Source organism: Anolis carolinensis, unplaced genomic scaffold (assembly GCF_035594765.1).
Source record: "Anolis carolinensis isolate JA03-04 unplaced genomic scaffold, rAnoCar3.1.pri scaffold_13, whole genome shotgun sequence".
Taxonomy (NCBI): Eukaryota; Metazoa; Chordata; class Lepidosauria; order Squamata; family Dactyloidae; genus Anolis; species Anolis carolinensis.
Genome location: NW_026943824.1, coordinates 11,151,159 through 11,172,712, shown reverse-complemented (window position 1 = coordinate 11,172,712; position 21,554 = coordinate 11,151,159). Strand labels below are relative to the sequence as shown.

General features: G+C 47.6%; 1 protein-coding gene across 1 annotated transcript; it reads left to right on the top strand.

The window, feature by feature from the left end:
- Positions 1–13,653: 13,653 nt before the first annotated feature.
- LOC134294213 (uncharacterized) lies at positions 13,654–19,480 on the top strand. Its single transcript, XM_062964535.1, has one exon. The coding sequence runs from the start codon at positions 13,712–13,714 to the stop codon at positions 18,461–18,463; it is 4,752 nt and encodes a 1,583-aa protein (XP_062820605.1). The 5' UTR covers positions 13,654–13,711; the 3' UTR covers positions 18,464–19,480.
- Positions 19,481–21,554: the final 2,074 nt, after the last annotated feature.

Sequence of the window (21,554 nt, the reverse complement as noted above, 5' to 3'; positions counted from 1 at the left end):
GTTATACAACAAATTTGACAGAAAAAGTAGTTCAATACGCAGTAATGCTATGTAGTAATTACTGTATTTACAAATTTAGTACCAAAATATCACGATGTATTGAAAACATTGACTACAAAAATGCGTTGGATAATCCAGAATGTTGGATAAGTGAGTGTTGGATAAGTGAGATTCTACTGTATTATTATTGCATTTATTTCACTCTATTTATTATTACATGTATTATTTTCCTATATTATTATTAAAAGGATACATAAGCACATTTACATTGAAGAAGGTGAGAATAATGATTTGATCAGAGTTGGACAGTCTTATCTTAAATTAGAGCTTGATGGAAATATGCAAAAAAAATTAACCTATTGATGCCTCAATTAATGTAATTTTTGGTATCTACAGTAGAGTCTCACTTATCCAACACTCGCTTATCCAACGTTCTGGATTATCCAACGCATTTTTGTAGTCAATGTTTTCAGTACATCGTGATATTTTGATGCTAAATTCGTAAATACAGTAATTACTACATAGCATTACTTAGACGATCCCTCGTAGCTCGAGGACGATTGTCTTCCATCCTTGGTGTCTTGGGGGTGGGTTCTTAGGTGGCTGAAGAGACCTGTTCTTGACCCGCATATTCTCCCGCAGTGAGGACATCGGTTTCCAGGTGGAAGGCGGTCCTGGTTGGGGTTGGCTTGACGCTCCTTCCTTTTGGCACGTTTCTCCCTTAAGCCCTCCATTTGTGCCTCTTCGAGCTCTGCAGCACTGCTGGTCACAGCTGACCTCCAATTAGAGTGCTCAAGGGCCAGGGCTTCCCAGTTCTCAGTGTCTATGCCACAGTTTTTAAGGTTGGCTTTGAGCCCATCTTTAAATCTCTTTTCCTGCCCACCAACATTCCGTTTCCCATTCTTGAGTTTGGAGTAGAGTAACTGCTTTGGGAGACGGTGATCGGGCATTCGGACAACGTGTCCTTCAGTCCAGCGGAGTTGATGGCGTAGGAGTATCGCTTCAATGCTGGTGGTCTTTGCTTCCTCAAGCACGCTGACATTTGTCCGCCTGTCTTCCCAAGAGATTTGCAGGATTTTTCTGAGGCAACGCTGATGGAAACGCTCCAGGAGTTTGGTGTGACGTCTGTAGACAGTCCACGTTTTGCAGGCGTAGAGCAGGGTTGGGAGGGGAATGGCTTTGTAAACAAGAACCATGGTATCTCTACGGATGTCCCGGTCATCGAACACTCTCTGCTTCATTTGGAAAAATGCTGCACTCGCAGAGCTCAGGCGGTGTTGTATTTCAGTGTCGATGTTGACTTTTGTGGAGAGGTGGCTGCCAAGGGAGCGGAAATGGTCAACGTTTTCTAATGTGACACCGTTAAGCTGTATTCCTGGCTTTGCAGAGGGATTAGCTGGTGCCTGTTGGAAGAGCACTTTGGTTTTCTCGATGTTCAATGAGAGGCCGAGCTTCTCGTATGCTTCTGCGAAGGTGTTTAGAGTGGCTTGTAGGTCTTCTTCTGAATGCGCACAGACTACGTTGTCATATTGGAGTTCTATAACAGATGTTGTGGTGACCTTGGTTTTGGCTCTCAGTCTGCTGAGGTTAAACAGCTTGCCATCTGTCCGATAGATGATTTCCACTCCGGTGGGAAGCTTCCCATCAACAGGGTGAAGTATAGCAATGAAGATGGAAAATAAGGTGGGGGCAATAACACATCCCTGCTTGACACCTGATTCCACCTTAAATGGGTCACTTTGGGAGCCGTTGCTGTCCAAGACTGTTGCCATCATGTCATCATGGAGGAGCCGCAGGATGTTCACGAATTTGTCAGGGCACCCGATTTTTTGGAGGATGGTCCAGAGAGCGCTGCGATTCACTGTGTCGAATGCCTTTGCAAGGTCAATGAATGCCATGTACAGAGGTTGGTTTTGTTCCCTGCATTTTTCTTGGAGCTGTCGAGCAGTGAAGATCATGTCCACTGTTCCTCTGGAGGGACGGAAGCCATTCTGGGATTCTGGGAGGGTGTCTTCTGAGACAGGGAGAAGGCGGTTTGCAAGGATTCTTGCAAGGATTTTCCCGGCGGAGGTTAGAAGGGAGATACCACGATAGTTCCCGCAGTCTGTTCTGTCCCCTTTCTTGAAAAGGGTGATGATGGTGGCATCCTTGAAGTCAGCTGGGATTTTCTCAGTCATCCACACCTTTTCAATGAGCTGGTGGAGTTGTTGTATCAGCTCAGGACCACCCTCTTTGAAGATTTCAGGAGGAATCCCATCAGGTCCGCTGGCTTTGTTGTTTTTTTGTTGGCCGATGGCATTGCTGACTTCTTCCAAACTAGGCATTGCTGCAAGCTCACCCCTGGTTTGTTGTTGCAGGATTTGTGAGAGGGTCTCTTCGGCCACATTGGAGCTGCGATTCAGCAGGTTCTGGTAGTGCTCTTTCCAACGTAGTGCAATTGATGTTTTGTCCTTCAGAATTTTGGTTCCATCTGATGAGCGTAGGGGCTGTATGCCATGGTTTCTGGGTCCATAAATGATCTTTGTGGCTTTGAAAAATCCCTGAGCATCATGGGTATCTGCAAGGTGTTGGATTTCTTCAGCCTTCTTTGTCCACCAGATGTTCTTGAGTTCTCTGGTCCTTCTTTGGACCTCAGCTTTTGCACTGGCATAGATCTTTTTCCTGGCAGCACAGTTGGTGTCTCTCTGCCATGTTTGGAAGGCTTTCCTTTTGTTATCAATCAGCTGTTGGATCTCTTTGTCGTTATCATCAAACCAGTCTTGATGTTTCTTAGTTAGGTATCCAATGCTTTCTTCGCAGGCTGTGATGATGGAGGTCTTCAGTTTGTTCCAATGTTCCTCAACATTTTCGGGGTGTTCTGTGGGTAGATGATCTTTGAGTGTTGTTTGGAAAAGGGCTCGTTTGGAGGGCTCCTGAAGGGCTTGGGTGTTCATTTTGCACCTTGTTTTTCTTCCTTGGAGTCTGTGTTTGGGGACGATCTTGATAGCCATCGTGGATCGGATTAACCTGTGGTCCGTCCAGCAGTGATCAGCACCTGTCATGGCTCTTGTGAGAAGCACATCGCGGCGGTCTCTGGCACGTGTGATAACATAGTCCAAGAGGTGCCAATGCTTTGACCGAGGGTGCTTCCATGATGTCTTGAGCTTGTTTTTCTGGCGGAGGAGCATGTTGGTGATGACAAGGTTGTGCTCTCCGCATTTGGTGAGAAGCAAGATGCCATTCGAGTTGCTGTTTCCGACCCCGTCTTTTCCTATGATCCCTGGCCACAGGTCAGAGTCCCTTCCGACTCTGGCATTAAAGTCCCCCAGGAGGATGATTTTGTCCTCCTTAGGTATCTCCGATAGGATGGTGTCCAGTTGACAGTAAAAATTTTCCTTGATGTCTTCATCAGCATCTAGAGTTGGTGCATAGACGCATATGATGGTTGCCTGTTGGTTTTTGGCAAGGTTAATTCGGAGGGTTGAGAGTCGTTCATTGATGCCCGTGGGTGCTTCAGTCAGGTGCTTCACCAGGTCGTTTCTGATAGCAAAGCCAACTCCGTGTATTCTTCGCTCTTCTTCAGGCAGTCCCTTCCAGAAGAAGGTGTAGCCTCCTTTTTCTTCCTTCAGCTGCCCCTCTCCTGCTCTCCGGGTCTTCTGAAGGGCTGCTATGTCGATCTTAAAGCATCCCAGCTCCCTTGCAATGATAGCAGTCCTGCGTTTGGGGCGTTCATTGTCAGTGTTATCCAACAGTGTCCGTACGTTCCATTATCCAAAGTTCATTTTTCTTTTTTGGCCGCAGAGTGGTGACCCCTCTGGACGCGGCAGTCCAGTCAGGGTAGGAGAGGCAGACTATGTTTAGGGCACCTTTTCTAGCCCCTTCCCCGTGTGGGGTGAGCAGAGCGGATCCTAAAAAGGGCTGCTCAGTCATGGATACAGCTGCCGGACTCCTCAACTGCCTCGGTCCTTGAGGTAGAACGACTGAGTCCATATGCACCGCCCATGTGCCAGTCTGTGACTAGGGCCTTCCAGATTTCACAGTCCTGCCCCCGTCGCCACTCGCTGATCACCATGGGACTTTTGTAGGTTTGTTTTTATTTTTGTTGGAAGACACCTGTGCGTGATTTTTTTTTAATGTGTGGAGATCAGTGCACGGCCGGTCAACACACAGTCTTCACAGAGTGAGGTTCCAGCAGTGGTGTGGTTAACACAACGACAGTGGCTTCTCAGTCTGTTGCAGCCTTCTTCCGCCTTCACAGCCATTGTAACGTGTATCATGTTATCCTCCGCCTGCTCCGCCATTGAGGTCTTTGGGTCTTCAGATTGTGCTTGGTCTGGAACCTCCCCTGCGGCCTCTCCTGGGAGTGCATCACTCCAGTGGTTGTGCACACAGGTTCATCGGAACACACAAGCCCCCTCACCACGGCAAGGTGACAATCCATCGAGGGGGACATACTGTGTATTGAACTACTTTTTCTGTAAAATTTGTTGTATAACATGATGTTCTGGTGCTTAATTTGTAAAATCATAACCTAATTTGATGTTTAATAGGCTTTTCCTTAATCTCTCCTTATTATCCAACATATTCGCTTATCCAATGTTTTGTCGGCCCGTTTACGTTGGATAAGCGAGACTCTACTGTATCTATTTTTACTTCTGAAATTTACCACTCTCTGCTTATACTTGAGTCAATGATTTCCCAGTTTTTTTGGTGGTAAAATTAGATTTTTTTCCATGTCAGGAGCAACCGGAGTTGCTTCTGGAGAGAATTGGCTGTCTGCAAGGACGTTGCCCAGGGGACACCTGGATGTTTTGATGTTTTACCATCCTTGTGGGAGGCTTCTCTCATGTCCCCGCATAGAACTGGAGCTGACAGAGGGAGCTCATCCGCACTCTCCCCGGGTGGGATTCGAACCTGGCAGCCCAACCTTCAAGACACAAGGCTTTTATCCCCTAGGTCACTGGAGTCTCCTAGGGGATAAAATTAGATGCCTTGGCTTATATTTGGGTCGGCTTATATTTGAGTATATACGGTAATTATAATAGTGTATTATTATAACATCTATGGTGCATTACCAAATCCACAATCTCATAGAATCCTAGAGTTGGGGGGATCCTTGAGGTCATCCAGTCCAACCCCCTTCTTCATGGCAGGAATCCATAATCTAAGTATTCCCAGTATATGGCCATCTGGATCAGAGACAAAGACTCCAATACACTCTGTAGCAGCTTATTCCACTTCAAGCAGCTTACCATCAGGATGCTCTTCTTAGACACCTTCCATTTTTATGCAGGAAGAAAAGTGACCTCCAATCTATCCAGGTAAAAAGAGTTAGTGCAAACGGGAGGCTTCTGCGGACAGCTCTGCCTCTTGTTTTTATCAGCACACCAGGGAGCGTGGTTAGAGGGGGATAAGTTATGCACTGTGGGTTTAAGACTTAATGAGAACGCGAAGCTAAATTATGGAATTTTGCAATGCAAATGATTTTTGGAGTACAAATTCTTCATTTCGGGATGCGAAGGCCTCATAAAAAATGTCAATGGCTTATGAATTAGGCCATTAGCATGCAATTTGTGATGTGGGAGCTACCGGAGCTCCGTGCAATAAGGCACCACTGGGCTGTCTTCCCGTTTTAACAAATGGGATTTGCCGAGGACTTCAGACGAAAGAGTCAGCCGCTACGCAAAAAAGCTTAATCATCACCCTTGGTGGCGGATGCGATGGAGAACTTTGCAATAGTGGTGCCAAGGTAGTGCTCAGAAGAGGCAGGAGCAACATAATGACAGCCCACTGGGTGACCTTAGAGCAGAGGTTCTCAACCTGTGGGTCCCCAGATGTTTTGGCCTTCAACTGCCAGACATCCTAAAAAAATGATGGGCAACCTTTTGCGCTTGGTCAGGGCCGGCCCAATGCGGAGGCCACTGAAGTGCCCACTTCGGGCGCACAGTCCTGGGGGCGCCGTGGAGGCCAGCCGGGCAAGGGCGCGCAGGGCGGGAGGCGGGGCCCCGTCTGGGCGGAGCCCCGCCTCCCGCCCGTGCGCCCTGGCCCCGCCGCGCACTGCTCACCCTCGCCCGTCTGGCCTTTCCAGGTGGCCAGAGTGCGGCAGAGGTCCCTCCGGGCCGCAATCGCGGCCGGGAGGGACCTCCGCTGCACTCTGGCCAGCTGGCCTGGGCCAGGGCGCGCGGAGCGGGAGGCAAGGCCCCGTCCGGGCGGAGCCCCGCCTCCCGCCCCACGTACCCTGGCCCCACCTCCCACGCTGTGCGAGAGGCGAGGTCAGGGCAAGCAGCGCGGGACGCGGGGCCAGGGTGCGGGAGGCGGGGCCAGGTCTGGCCATGCCCCGTCTCCCGCGGTGCATGGCCACACCTCCCGCAGCGTGGGGGGGCGCAATTTTCGCCTCCCGCTTAATAGTTAAAATTTTCTCGGGCCGGCCCTGCGCTTGGTGTGTCAAAATTCACCAAAAAAACCTAGCATGACTTGGGTGGTGTGCCACTTTGAGAAAAAATCCCCATAATTTTGCAATATGTATAGTTTAAATAACCAAAATATATAATTGTAATATATAACTGTATTTAAATAATCAAAAAATATTTACTACAATTATTTCCATGTACAACAATCTATGGTACCTCTTGCAGTTTCCACGCTTATTTCTCTCTATTCTAGTTTCAATGTAGTCATGAATAATAAATAAATAATATAATAATATAATAGTAATAATATGCTAATATACTACAATAATAATAGAATAATAATAGAATGAATAGAATGAATATATATATATATATATATATATATATATATATATATATATATATGTAAATATAATGTGCATAATTCCCATGGAGTAAACAACAAAACCACTGGACCAAATCACACCAAATTTGGCCACAAAATACAAAGTCATCCAATCAATCTGCATGCGGCAGCGTGTCAGCAAAAATGGCTAGGTGTGTCAGTGCTGTCCTAAAAACTGGTAAATTGGCTGGGATTTCTGGGAGTTGTGGGCCAAAACACCTGGGGATCCACAGGTTGAAAATTTGTTAGAGAAAGGCAGGACCAAGATTTCTTCTTGAGTAGGGACTGGATCCTTGGTTTCTTGGAACAATAGCTGAACACTCAAAGCACTGCAGCATTGCCAATTTTGATTTACAACGACCATATCAATAGGGTCTCCTTGCCATCTTTTCTTCCTCTGAGGTTAAGAGAGTAGACTTGATCAAGGACACCTTGTTATGTGTTCCTCTGAGATGTCAAAAGGGCATCTGGAGAATATTTGCTGTCTGCCTTATCTAGAGTGGCCAAATGCTCGAGAGAAATGCCTGGGGCAATGCCAACTGAGTTGAAGGTCTACATCCCCAAAAATTCAAGAAGATGGCAAGGAGATCACATTGATTTGGGGATGTAGACCTTCAACTCAGTTGGCATTGCCCCAGCCATTTCTCTTGAACATTTAGCTTAGGAATCAACCTATAACAGAAAAACCAAAACAGAGAGATGTTCCAAAGGCGATCGAGGTCAATTTCAAAGCTGACATGGATACTGTTCTCAACATCTAGAGAATATTTGCTATCTGTCTTATCTATAAAAGGTAAAGGTTTTCCCTGACGTTAAGTCCAGTCATGTCCAACTCTGGGGGTTGGTGCTCTTCTCCATTTCTAAGCCAAAGAGCAGGTGTTGTCCATAGACACCTCCAAGGTCATGTGGCCATTGGCATGACTGCATGGAGCGCTGTTACCTTCCCGCCAGAGCGGTACCTATTGATCTACTCACACTGGCATTTTTTTGAACTGCTAGGTTGGCAGGAGCTGGAGCTAACAGCGGGCGCTCAAGCCGCTCCCGGGATTTGAACCTGGGACCTTTCGGTCTGCAAGTTCAGCAGCTCAGTGCTTTAACGCACTTTGCCACCGGGGCTCCTAGGAGACATGATAGCCATGTATAAATATGTGAGGTGAAGTCATAGGGAGAAGGGAGCAAGCTTGTTTTCTGCTGCCTTGGAGACTAGGACGCGGAACAATGGCTTCAAACTACAGGAAGGGAGATTCCACCTGAACATTAGGAAGAACGTCCTCACTGTGAGAGCTGTTCAGCAGTGGAACTCTCTGCCCCGGAGTGTGGTGGGGGCTCCTGCTTTGGAGGCTTTTAAGCAGAGACTCGATGGCCATCTGTTGGGAGTGCTTTGAATGCGATTTTCCTGCTTCTTGGCAGAATGGGGTTGAATTGGATGGCCCACGAGGTCTCATCCATCTCAATGATTCTATTATTCTAGGTCACCCTGTTTATGTGTTCCTCTGAGATGTCAAAAGGGCAAGAGTGTTTGGGGATGTAGACCTTCAACTCAGTTGGCATTGCCCCAGGCATTTCTCTTGAACTTTTAGCCACTCTAGAGGAGGCAGATATCAAATATTCTCCAGATGTTGAGAGCAGTATCCATGACAGCCTTGATAATAGCCTTGATCCCCTTTGGAACATCTCTCTGTTTTAGCTCTCTCTGTTATAGGTTGATTCCTAAGCGTCTTGACCTCAGAACTGTGAATGACCCATGTGGCTTCTCTCTTTCTCCTCCAAGTAAATTATGACATTGCCCAGGATTTTCATGGCAGATTAGAGATTTGAACCCTGGTCTCCTAGGAGTGGGACCTCTCCGGCGGGAAGGTAACGGCACTCCATGCAGTCATGCCAGTGGCCACATGACCTTGGAGGTGTCTACGGACAACACTGACTCTTCGGCTTAGAAATGGAGATGAGCACCAAACTCCAGAGTCGGACACGACCGGACTTAATGTCAGGGGAAAACCTGACATTATCTCCGAATCCAATGGTGTTTCTTGGGCCAGGCTGTGGGGAATGGAATCGTATGGGCGGAAGCAGTAAATGTACAAAGAAAACCGAGCAATCGGGGTTCTTTCTGCAGTTAATTTCCCATATCAATCTGCTGTGGGTCCAATAGGCGACTCAAAGGAGACGGTGAGGTCCTCTGTCACACCAATGAGCGTCTTTTAGCCTCCCATGGAGTTTAATGCCTGGTGTACACCCACAGCGCTAAGCCCCTTTTAAAAGCCGGTCCTGGGGAACATCGCTTGATTCCAGCCACTCAGCAAAGGATTAGTAGATCATTCTCCACATAAGCTAATTGAACACCTGGGGCTCCAAACAAGAGGAGGAGGGGGGGGAAATGAAATGGACCCTCTCCACTTAACGGAAAATAATCTCTTTCTCTGAGCCTTAAGTTGGTGGAATAGGTTAAAGGATGAGAGCAGCTGCTGCCCCCCAAGAGACGGCGGCAATTGCTTTTGCAAAAGGGTTGCATACACACACGCACAGACACACACTCCTGGGAGCCATCACAAATTGGCACTGGCTTGCTGCAGTCTGTGCCGATGTTTAGAACAGAGGCACAAGGTCAGAACCTGCTACCGCTGTTGTTGACTAACCTGAAACTAACCCAAGCTAACCCGAGTTAATAAACCAATTTGGTGGTGGTGCACCAGTGCATCTTTCCCTCCTCCTCCTTTCCCCTTCCTCCTTTTCCTCCCTTTCCTTCTTTTTCTCTTCCTCCTCCTTTCTTCTTCTCTCAAAACTACACACTAGAGATTAGACCCTAATTGATGATATTTTGCTTGCAAAACAGAGTATTGTTTTCAAAGTTCCCTCTTCACTGCATGGACCTGCAAGAGGTTTTGTCTGTTTGGGGATCGTTTCCCACAGTCTGAGGCTTTTATTTTAAAAGCTTGTTTGTGCAAAAACCCCTCAGAAACCCACTATTGTTCACATGCAAGTCATTTTATTATTTATTTATTTATTTGCTACATTTATATGCCACCCTTCTCACCCCGAAGGGGACTCAGAGCGGCTTACAAGTTAAATTTACATACAATATTATATTATTGGGGCCCCTGGTGGCTCAGTGCGTTAAAGTGCACCTGGACATAGAAAGCGCTTTAAATGTATATTTAAATGTATAAATATGTATATTTTTAATGTATATTCTTAATTTTATGTAATTTTTAATCTTGATGGATTTTTAAATTAGATGAAAACTGTTTTTTGATGTGTATGTTTATATTGTAAACCGCCCTGAGTCCCCTGATGGGTGAGAAGTGATGTAATAAATTAATAAATTAATAATAAAGCGCTGAGCTGCTGAGATTGCGGACCAAAAGGTGCCAGGTTCAAATCCCGGCAGCGGAATGAGTGCCCGCTGTTAGCCCCAGCTTCTGCCAACCTAGCAGTTTGAAAACATGCAAATGTGAGTAGATCAATAGGTACCGCTCCGGTAGAAAGGTAACAGCGCTCCATGCAGTCATGCTGGCCACATGACCTTGGAGGTGTCTACGGACAACGCCGGCTCTTCGGCTTAGAAATGGAGATGAGCACCAACCCCCAGAGTCGGTCTTGACTGGACGTAACGTCAGAGGAAAACCTTTACCTTTACCTATTATATTATTAGCACAGTACTGTACAATACTGGCAATAAATTACTATATTGTACTATATCAATATATGGTAATACAGTAGAGTCTCACTTATCCAAGCCTTGCTTATCAAAGCCTCTGGATTATCCAAGCCATTTTTGTAGTCAATGTTTTCAATATATCGTGATATTTTGGTGCTAAATTCATAAAGACAGTAATTAAAACATAGCATTACTGCGTATTGAACAATTTTTTCTGTCAAATTTGTTGTATAACATGATGTTTTGGTGCTTAATTTGTAAAATCATAACCTAATTTGATGTTTAATAGGCTTTTCCTTAATCCCTCCTTATTATCCAAGATACTCGCTTATCCAAGCTTCTGCCGGCCCTTTTAGCTTGAATAAGTGAGACTCTACTGTATTATTAGTAATATTACTTGTAAAATATAATATATAATTAATATTATTATATTGTATTGTTAGTATATTATATTACAGTATAGTATTATGAATATTATATGTATATACCATGTTATAATTATTATATATTATTATGTTAGGAGTCATCAATGTCATGTAGAACCTGAAGAATGTTGATCCTAGGTTGCATCCATAGGAATGGAATGTCTGGATCGGTTCTGGATTGTCAGTCACTGAAGGCCAGGAGAATAGCTCCTTTGTGACCTGCTTCTGGTTCGATAGGACATAATGCAGCCTGAGTTGGGAGAGATTCCATTTCACAGGAAGAAAGATGGAGTCAGGTGACTGCCCTTTCCTATCCCTGTGGCATATGATCTACTGTTGCTCTATTTTTTGGGTAATCCTGCTTATTGTCCTCGGATATGCCATTTTCAGGATGATAAAATATAGGGCGGTCCCAAGGTCTCCTGAGATTGGCAGCTTCGCAACATCTTTGAAGAGCAAAGTGGAATTTTCTTTGTTAGACACGGAAGAGCTCCTGAGTTCTTGCTCCTCCCTAACGTCTTTGAGGAGCCAGGAGCTGGAGTCTTCCTTGGAAGAAGAAGAAGATGATGATGAAGAAGACCAAGACATTCTTCCTGTACAAAGGCTTTATTTCAGCAACTCCTTTGCCAGCTCCTCAGAAAGCAGCTGCCGGTCTCAGGAAGCTCTTTTTGGTGCCTCAGAGGCTCCCTTTATTCCTGACTCTGTGCGGGAAACTTTGGAAGGACACCAACTCACAAAGAGACTCCAGCAACAAACGGGTCTGCCTTCCACCCTCCTCAAATCTCAGAGGGCCTTTTTGCCGCCTGCTCCAAACCGCACTTTCCGATCGGCCTCGGAAAGGGACGTTGTGGTAGAACCAAGGACTCATCCGATCCTATTCCGGAGTGAAGCCTTCAAGAGGAACCTGGAAGAACACCTGAGGACGATGATTGAGCAGAGGGGGTGGGGACTGCCCAGAAGGATCCGGGAGATACTTGCCTCCATGGGTTTGTCCATGCCTGACTTCGAGGAGGAGTGCGCCTGCGCTAGAGTGAGGAGGGCCGTAGCAGGGATGACTCACCAGCACTTTCCCTTTTGTGCTTCCACATCCAGTGAGGGGTTCCATAGCTCTTCCCAAGCCAAAAAAATTATTTGTGTTGGGAAGAACTCACTGCAGATTAGGCAAAAGGCACTTTCTAAACTGGTGGAGCCTTCCCAGAAAGACGAGGAGAAGCGGCTTCTGCCCAAGCTGATCTTGCACACTCCTACTAGCCGCCTACAAGAGCACAGTGGACCAAGCCTCCTCCTCCGGTGCAGGACCAATCGTGTGGCCATGAACCTCAAGTGCAAGTCCCTTCATGTCCAATGGAACCACCAAACCCAGTCCACACAGTTCCTGCCCAAAATGACACCCAGTCCTTTTCAGCCACAGACAGATATTCCACCTCAGACACACTCCGTCATTGAATTCAGAGGTGTAGACACGCCTTTTCTTCTCCATCGCGTGCGCCAGCTGTTGGAGTCCCATGTCACTGGGAAGAAACTCCAGCGGCAGTGGGGACAGCCGAGGCTGGTACGGTGGTCCTTGGAGAACTTCCTCCCAGGCACACAGTCATCTGGCTTCCATCAAATGCCTCTGCCAAACATGGACCTAGATGTGAAGGTCCACTTCAGCAGCTCCTTGTCTTTCATTTGCTCAGAGACTGCACGGCGCCTGGACAACCACATTAGGAAAAAGATTGCAGAGAGGATCTTTGGCTTTCCCAGGAGGGTTGTGCAATCTCTCCATCACTTCATGTCAGTCCCCCTTGCAATGCCAGAGGTGGCCATGGGCAGCAGGGAGATCTCAAGGTCTCTTCAAGGCGAGACAACTAGGAGGATGTCTTCTTTGGACGAGGCACTTTTGCAAAGACAAGTTCAAGAATGCAGCCAGTGCACAATGCTGCGAAGACACATGGCCAAAAGGGCAGTGGAGATCCACCTAGAACTGGCAGGTGCGGCATTCGAGGAGCCCCCAGTGACAGCCGACCAGGTCAGGGAATGCCAAAGTCTTCCAAAAATGATCTCACGTGGGATGAAAACCCATCAGCTGCGAACCCAAGAGCTCTCCTTTGTGGAACGTGAAGCCTTGGGCCACCTCGAACTCAACCTCATCCACAAAGACTTGATTTTCAAGTGGGGTCTTCCCACGCTCTACCAAACATCCCTCTCCTTCCTGTCTGCAAGTGTCTGGTGCCAGGCAGGCCCTCCTTCCTCAACTTGGAGGAGCACAAGCGTCGGCTTCCCTTCCACAGAGACCTTGCGGTTCATTGGCCAGGGAGCCCAGATGGAGCTGGAATGGCACATCAGATGGAAGAGGCTGCAGCACTTGTGGGGGCTGCCCCGCCTTGTCCAGAGGTCCCTGAGGAGGCTTTCCCCAGAAGCCCCCCACATGCAGAGACCTGGGCAGATGGAGGTGGTTGTGCTCCCTGCTCAGCTCTCCTTCCTGAGTGATGTTACCAAACAACAGCTGGAGAGAAACTTGCGGAAAAGGATCATCTTCCGGCAATGGTGCCTGCCCAAGAGAGTCCTTGAGTCCCTCTGGCTGCTTTGCCCTGAGATGGTAAGGACTGTAGATGTGGAGCGCAGACTGAGGAGCAGAGCAGAACCAGCTCCACGGCAACCTCGGGTGTTCCCCACGCCGCGTTGTGAAGCCCTGGAGAAGATGGTGCTCCACTTGGAGAAGAAGTGTTTGGAGGTGCAACTGGGAGTCCCCCTGGCCTTGACCCAACCACCCTCACCCACATTGAGGCGGCCTCTGCCCCAAAACATCTTCCCTGGCCAGAGATGCCCCAAACCACGCAGCCACTCTCTCACCTTTGGCCGCCAGGAGGACATGGACCGCCTGGAGCTGACCCTGCGGCACAACCACCTGACGTCCCTCTGGGGACGGGGCACTCGTTTCCTTGAGGATCTGGGTCCAAGGGCGCCCCGTGCCCCCTCCTGCTTCCAGCCCCCCAGGCCCAAGCAGGCAAAGGCTCTCCCGCTCTCAGAAGAGGAGACCCCGTTCCTCCAAACGCAGGAGAGGGAAGCCTTGGAGCTCCATGTCAAAAGCAAGAGGCTCCAGCACGAATGGCGCCTGCCTGGCCTGCTTGAGAGGTCACTTTCGGGATTCCGGCCAGCTCCCCGCTTGCAGACCGGCCCCTCAAAACTGGGTATCTCTATCGATGTTCTGCGGCAGGACCCCTGCTTTCTCCCACAAAGCACCTTCCAACGCTTGGACTTCCATCTTCAGAGGATGAAGCTGCAGAGGCAATGGGGATTGCCCAAGAGGGTCCTGGGATCCCTGAAGGGTCTCTGCCCTGGGATCATGGTGGGTCCCCCTGATGTCCACCAGATGGAAGATGGGGTGGCCCTCTCCCAGGGTCCTGGTCATCATGTGAATCCTGGTCTCTCCATCCCTGGGAGGACGGAGGGGAAACTTCTTCCCATGTTGGCGCCCAACATTATGAACAGGATGGAGGTCCACTGGGCCAGGAAGTCCATGGAGGTGAATCTGGAATTGGTTCCAGATATGGTCAGGCGCTCTTGGCTGCAGATGGCCCGTCTTTCCAGGCAACCCCTCCCCAGAAATATCCCTCCAGGTTTAATGCCACAGAAGGTCCGCACATCCTCCTTCCCATTTCTCCATGCAGGGAAAATGGACAAGATTGAGATGTCCGTGAAGTGCCACCACATGGCCTTCCTGTGGGGCTTGGGGACTCTCCATTTAGAGGCCCTGAGTGGGATGACGGAGCCCAAACCCACACCTGAGCATCCAGGACCCAGAGGGAGCTGCATTGCTTTCTCAGAATCAGAAACACCCTTTCTCCTGGAGGAGGAGAGGCAAGCTTTAGAGACTCATGTGTCAATGAAGAAGATCCACCATGCATGGGCATTACCAAGTCTTGTCCAAAAGTCCATAATGGCTTTTGTGCCAGAGCCTCCCCAAGCACCCTTCCCTCAGAAGACCACGATCGAGATCAACATCATTCCAGGGGAGCTCTCCTTCCTTTCCCAAGAGGTCTCCAGTGGCTTGGAATTCCACATTCATAAGAGGACCATCAAGCAACAATGGGGCTTGCCCAGGAGGGTGCTCCAGTCCCTCCACCTGATGGCCCCAAGGGATGGAAGTCATCACCAAGAGCCTTCTGATGGCCAGAGCTGGAGAAGCTCCCTCAGATGGCCTGTCCATGGGGAAACCCCCATTAGAAGTTGGCCAATGGGTGCAAGAGGAGCAGAGCAGAACATCCTGAGGAGAGGGGCAGAGAGTATTTTGGACACCGAGATCTTGAGAAAGGTGGCTAAAAAGGGTACAGAAATGTTCTTTGAGGCTTCCCCAATAGCCACTGAAGCCTCCTGTGAAGATGGAGGTCCCCAGACAGGACAAGCCTTTCTCAAGGTGATCCCTGCTGGCCATGGCACCAGGCAGCCCCAAAGCACTTCTCTGACCATGGTATCCCACAAAGAGATGGGAAGGATGGAGTTGGCTGTCCAAAGCCATCACTTGGCTCCCTTATGGGGCCTGAGCAAGACCTACAAGGAAGGGCTTCCTGGAATGGGGCGGGCACCATCCAACCTGCCCCATAAGTACAGACAGGTAGACATTGAGTACATGGGGATACAGACACCTTTCATCCTGAAAGAGGTGAGAGAAGCCCTAGAATTTCATGTGACAAAGAAAAGGATCCATCATACATGGGCATTACCAGGTCTTGTCCAAAAGTCCATAATGGCTTTTGTGCCAGGGCCTCCCCAAGTACCCTTCCATCAGAAGACCACGATCGAGATCAACATCATTCCAGGGGAGCTCTCCTTCCTTTCCCAAGAGGTCTCCAGTGGCTTGGAATTCCACATTCATAAGAGGACCATCAAGCAACAATGGGGCTTGCCTAGGCGGGTGCTCCAGTCCCTCCGCCTGATGGCCCCAAGGGATGGAAGTCATCACCAAGAACCTTCTGATGGCCAGAGTTGGAGAAGTTCCCTCCGATGGCCTGTTCATGGGAAACCCCCCATTGCACATTTGCCAATGGATGCAAGAGGAATAGCGCAGGGCATCAATAAAAGGAAAGGGGCAGAGAGTTTTTTGGACACCAAGATCTTGAGAAAGGTGGCTAGAAAGGATACAGAAATGTTTTTTGAGGCTCCCTCAACAGCCAATGAAGCCTCCTGTGAAGATGGGGGTCACCAGACAGGACATGCCTTTCTCAAGGTGATCCCTGCTGGCCATGGCACCAGGAAGCCCCAAAGCACTTCTCCGACCATGGTATCCCACAAAGAGATGGGAAGGATGGAGTTGGCTGTCCAAAGCCATCCCTTGGCTCCCTTATGGGGCCTGAGCAAGACCTACATGCATGCTGGAATGGGGCGGGCACCATCTAACCTGCTCCATAAGTACAGACAGGTAGACATTGAGTTCTTGGAGATACAGACACCCTTCATCCTGAAAGAGGTGAGAGAAGCCCTAGAACTTCATGTGACCAAGAAAAGGATCCACCATGCTTGGGCATTACCAAGTCTTGTTCAAAAGTCTGTAATGGCTTTTATGCAAGAGCCTCCCCAAGTACCCTTCCATCAGAAAACCACGATCGACATAGAGATCATTCCAGGGGAGCTCTCCTTCCTTTCCCAAAAGGTCTCCAGTGTCTTGGAATTCCACATTCATAAGAGGACCATCAAGCAACAATGGGGCTTGCCTAGGCGGGTGCTCCAGTCCCTCTGCCTGATGGCCCCAAGGGATGGAAGTCATCACCAAGAACCTTCGGATGGCCAGAGTTGGAGAAGTTCCCTCCGATGGCCTGTCCATGGGGAAACCCCCATTGGAAGTTGGCCAATGGGTGCAAGAGGAACAGAGCAGGACAACCTGAAAAGGAGAGGGGCAGAGAGTATTTTAGACACCAAGATCTTGAGAAGGGTGGCTAAAAAGGACACAGAAATGGTGTTTGAGGCTCCCCCAGCAGCCACTGAAGCCTCCTTTGAAGATGGAGGTCCCCTGGCAAGGCAATCCCTTCCCAAGCTGATCCCTCCTGGCCATGGCAGCAGGCAGCCCCGAAGCACTGCTCTGACCTTGGCATCCCACAAAGAGATGGGGAGGATGGAGTTGGCTGTCCAGCGCTGTCACTTGGCTTCCTTGTGGGGCCTGGGCAAGACTTACATAGAGGGGCTCGCAGGAATGGGTCCAGGGCTATCCACCCGACTCCCCAGGTATACACAGGTAGATGTTGAGTTCTTGGAGATGGAGACGCCCTTCCTCCCAAAGGATAGGAGAGAAGCCCTCGAATTTCATGTGACATGGAAGAGGATCCACCATACATGGTCCTTACCAGGCCTTGTCCAGAGGTCTCTTGAGGGCTTCATGGGCAACACTCCTTCGTGGCTTGAACCTAAAAAGCAGGAGATTAAGGTCCATATTTTGGTGCAAGAACCTCTGTTTCTCCCTGAAATCACCAGGATCTCCTTGGAGCAGCACCTTCAGAGGCGGAAGGTGAAGCATGTTTGGAGCTTACCACGGCAAGTGTTGAGGTCATTGAAACATCATCTTCCACCATCGCACCCAGCAAGGGTCCCCCCTTATTCTGGAAAAGACTTTGCAGAAGAAGACTTGGATGGGGAAAAGGAACAAATGCACAGGAGATGTATAGTGATGACTCCTTTCCAGGAAGTGGGCATTCAGTTTCTCCAGGATGAGGACAAGAAAAAGCTGGAATACCATATCCAGTGGAAGAAACTTCACCACCAGTGGGGTCTCCCCACTACCATCCAAAGGTCTCTTCAGGCCTTCCTTGCACCCTCTCTGCTGGTGCCAACGTCAAAAGATCACCCAATTGGCACAGTCAAGGAAGTTGAGATCCAGAGCAATAGACCATCTTTCTTCTCTGACTTGGTCCAGAAGGACCTGGAGGCCAGTTTGAAGAAGATGGCCATTCATAGGGCCCAGGATTCTCTCCATGCAGTCTCACCGGCCACCCCAGCCATTGGGGTACAGTGGCCCCATCAGGAAGAAGCCCATACATCTGAAAGGTCATCCGTCTCTGGTGAAAGTAGTCCATGGATCATAGAGGAACCAAGGGAGCAATCCCAGAGAAAGCTTTATGGGAGACATTCTGAGGCAAAAGTCTCCACATGTGGGAAAGCCATGGATCTCCAAGCCTTCCAGGACGGGAGCAGGGAATTGCTAGAGTTCCACATTATGCACAAGAAAATTTGCCGCTGGTGGGGCCTCCCACTAGTTGTCCAGAACTCTTTGGCAACCTTGGAGGACTTCAAGACCTCTCAGGAAGAGACCTTGGAGACCACCGAGAAAGAAACAACCTCCTCAGGGGGAAGCCATGAGGTTTCAAGAGTGTGGCCTGAACAAAGATCACAACTATGGGACAACACAGATGCTACAGATTTACAAAGCCCATCCACCACTGAAGGGAGGTCTAGTAGGGAGAGTGACTACACGTCTGAAGAATCGGTTATGGAAAGGGTCCTGGCATTCACTCCTGAGCTCCTGAGCCCACCTGCTGCTAAGGAAGAGACTGCCCCTGAAATCTATATCTCCTCATGGACGATGGAATATGAAAGCCAAGGAGAGCGATGGAGCAGCCACTCTTTCCATCTATGACAATGTTATTCAGATCTTTTGTCAAGCCCATTGGGAATTGCTCTCAGAGGACTCATTCTCAACAGCCTGTTTTCTTTTCCCAGAGAGACAAAATCTCAACACATCCGTTTCCATATTTCATCATCCTTTCCTTCTTCCTGAGTCTGCTGTCCACATTTCTAACCCAAACTTTTGCTTCATCAGCCCCAGTTACATTTTCTAGATTACTTTCCAATTGTTGGCACAAGACTATTGAATATTGCACACAAAAAGGTGCATTGAGCATGATGAGAATAAATTCCATTTTCCTTTGCATGCTTCATGGGATGATGTTGAAATTCCTTTAGGGGACTTGTAGGCATACTTCCATATAATACTTCTCTGGTCAATCTTCATGAAAGGGATTTTAACTGTACAGTAGAGTCTCACTTATCCAACATTAGCTTATCCAACATTCTGGATTATCCAACACATTTTTGTAGTCAATGTTTTCAATACATCATGATATTTTGGTGCCAAATTCGTAAATACAGTGATTACTACGTAGCATTACTGCACATTGAACTACTTTTTCTGTCAAATTTGTTGTATAACATGATGTTTTGGTGCTTAATTTGTAAAATCACAACCTAATTTGATGTTTAACAGGCGTCTCCTTAATCTCTCCTTATTATCCAACATATTCGCTTATCCAATGTTCTGCCGGCCTGTTTATGCTGGATAAGCGAGACTCTACTGTATTTCCAAAAGGGATTTTTGGGAAGAAAGCAGAATCTAGGATGCTTCTACACTATAGAATTAATATGGTTTGACACCACTTTAACTACCATGCTAGGGAGGAATGAGAGTTGTAATTTTACAAGGCCTTTAGCCTTATTTGACTGAGTGCTGATGCCTCACCAAACTACAGCTTCCATGGCAGGTAAAGCAGTGTCAAACTGCATTATTTAAGCCCAAATCAGAGTTCTATGCACAAATTCTCACCCTAATTTTCAGTAATTATTACAGTTCAGGTTTTAAATCGCTGTTTGATGTTTTATGCAGCTATAATGTTTTAATTTTACTGATCTGTTTTAATCTATGTTGTTCGGGTTTGTCTCTATGTGAACCGCCCCAACTCCCTTCAGCGGGATACAAAAATAAATTTAATTAATTAATTAATTAATTATGTATTTACCGTATTTATATTCCGCCCTTCTCACCTCGAAGGAGACTCAGGGCAGATCACAATGTATATATACATGGCAAACCTTCAATGCCATTAGACATGCAGACTGAGACAGAGACACAGAGGCAATTTGACATTTTCCAGCTTCCGGCTTCATGAGGATATGCTTGATTCTGGCCACAGTGGGAGCTGCTGCTTCATCATCCACTGTGACACCGAGTCCTTGATGGATTACTTCCACATTCCTTTCTGCATGCTGCTGGGCAATTTTTATGGTGCTGCAAATTAGTTAAATTAGCCTCCCCGCATAAGCGGTACCTAAATTTTCTACTTGATAGATGCAACTATCTTTTGGGTTGCTTAGGTCAACAATGAGTGGGCTATTTTTAATGGTCAGGTGCTCAATCCTACTTGGGCTGGTCTCAGTCAGTAGTGATTTATTGCAACTGGCTACTAACCAGCTGCACCACAGCAAGGCCCACAGTTGTTATTGCTGCTGCTGTTGTTGTTGTTGTTGTTGTTGTTGTTATTGTATGACACAGCAAACAAGATAGATATGCTGGATTCCGTATCACAAAATCATAAGTCGAACACTTCCCAAGTGTTTAGGGCTGTGTGATGTATTTTCGGATGATGTGTGCAGATCCCAGTAGGGTGGCCTTTTGCAGTTGGTAGATCGTAATTTTGTCAATGTCTGTTGTTTCCAAATGCCGGCTGAGATCTTTTGGCACGGCACCCAATGTGCAGATCACCACCGGGACCACCTGTACTGGTTTCTGCCAGAGTCTTTGAAGTTCAATCTTGAGGTCCTGAGAGCGGCTGAGTTTTTCCTGTTGTTTTTCGTCAATGCGACTGTCACCTGGGATGGCGACATCAATGATCCAAACCTTTTCTTTTCCACAACTGTGATGGTAATATAGCTTGGGAGGACTACATGTAAATTGAACCTTGGGGTTATTGTTGATCATAAATTAAAATGGTTAAACCCTTGTGCAGGCAGGACTGCTGACTTGAAGGTTGGGTTACTGACCTGAAGGTTTCCAGTTCGAATCCTACCTGGGGAGATTGCGGATGAGCTCCCTCTGTCAGCTCCAGCTCCATGTGGGGACATGAGAGAATCCTCCCATAATTATGGTAAAAACATTTAAAAAATCCCCGGGCAACGTCCTTGCAGACAGCCAATTGTCTCACACCAGAAGCGACTTGCAGTTTCTCAAGTTGCTCCTGACATGAGAATAAAAAATTAATTAAAATTGACATGAAACAGGAGAGTGGTACTGTGGCAAAGGAGGCAAATGCTACTTTAACCTACATAAAAATAAACTTGGATCCTGTATTGCTTAGTGGTTTCAGTATGACTGGAAACCTGAGTTTGAATCCTTGCTCAAACATGGACACCTACATAATATAAAAAGTGGCACCGAAATAGAAGCAGGTGGGATGAACATAACTGGAAAAATTGTGAATATACTTCCGATCTAATAATTATGATTGAAATAGTATTCCCCCAGAAATTGCACCCATCAGAACAGGAGAAAAATCTGAAAAGTCCCAGTGGAGAACTTGTACAGAACTAAAACAAGACATGTAGAACCCTTTTCTCCAGGCGTTTCCTATTGCGGACGGATTTTCTCCACTCGGTTTGTTAAGGAATAAACATTTGCAAGGTCTCTAAAAAAGGAATCCATCTTTCCCTTTTCTAAGGCCACTGCGTTGTTGCCCGTCCTTAGATCCATTCCGTAATTTGCCATCTGGGAAGCTTTTAGAAACACTTTGATAAATGAACAACTGACGCTCTCTCTGGAAGATAATGATACAGTGAGTTTCAGCTCTGCTTTAGTTCAGAGGATATTGCAGCGGCTGGAAAGGGTAAATGATTTTTTATTAGCCATAGACAAAAATCAAATTTGTGCTTCAATTTCCATCAATCTTCGGAAGGCCTCT

Bases quoted from the DNA above. Each gene is read 5' to 3' on its own strand.
- LOC134294213 (XM_062964535.1), top strand. From the start codon at position 13,712: ATGGACCGCCTGGAGCTGACCCTGCGGCACAACCACCTGACGTCCCTC.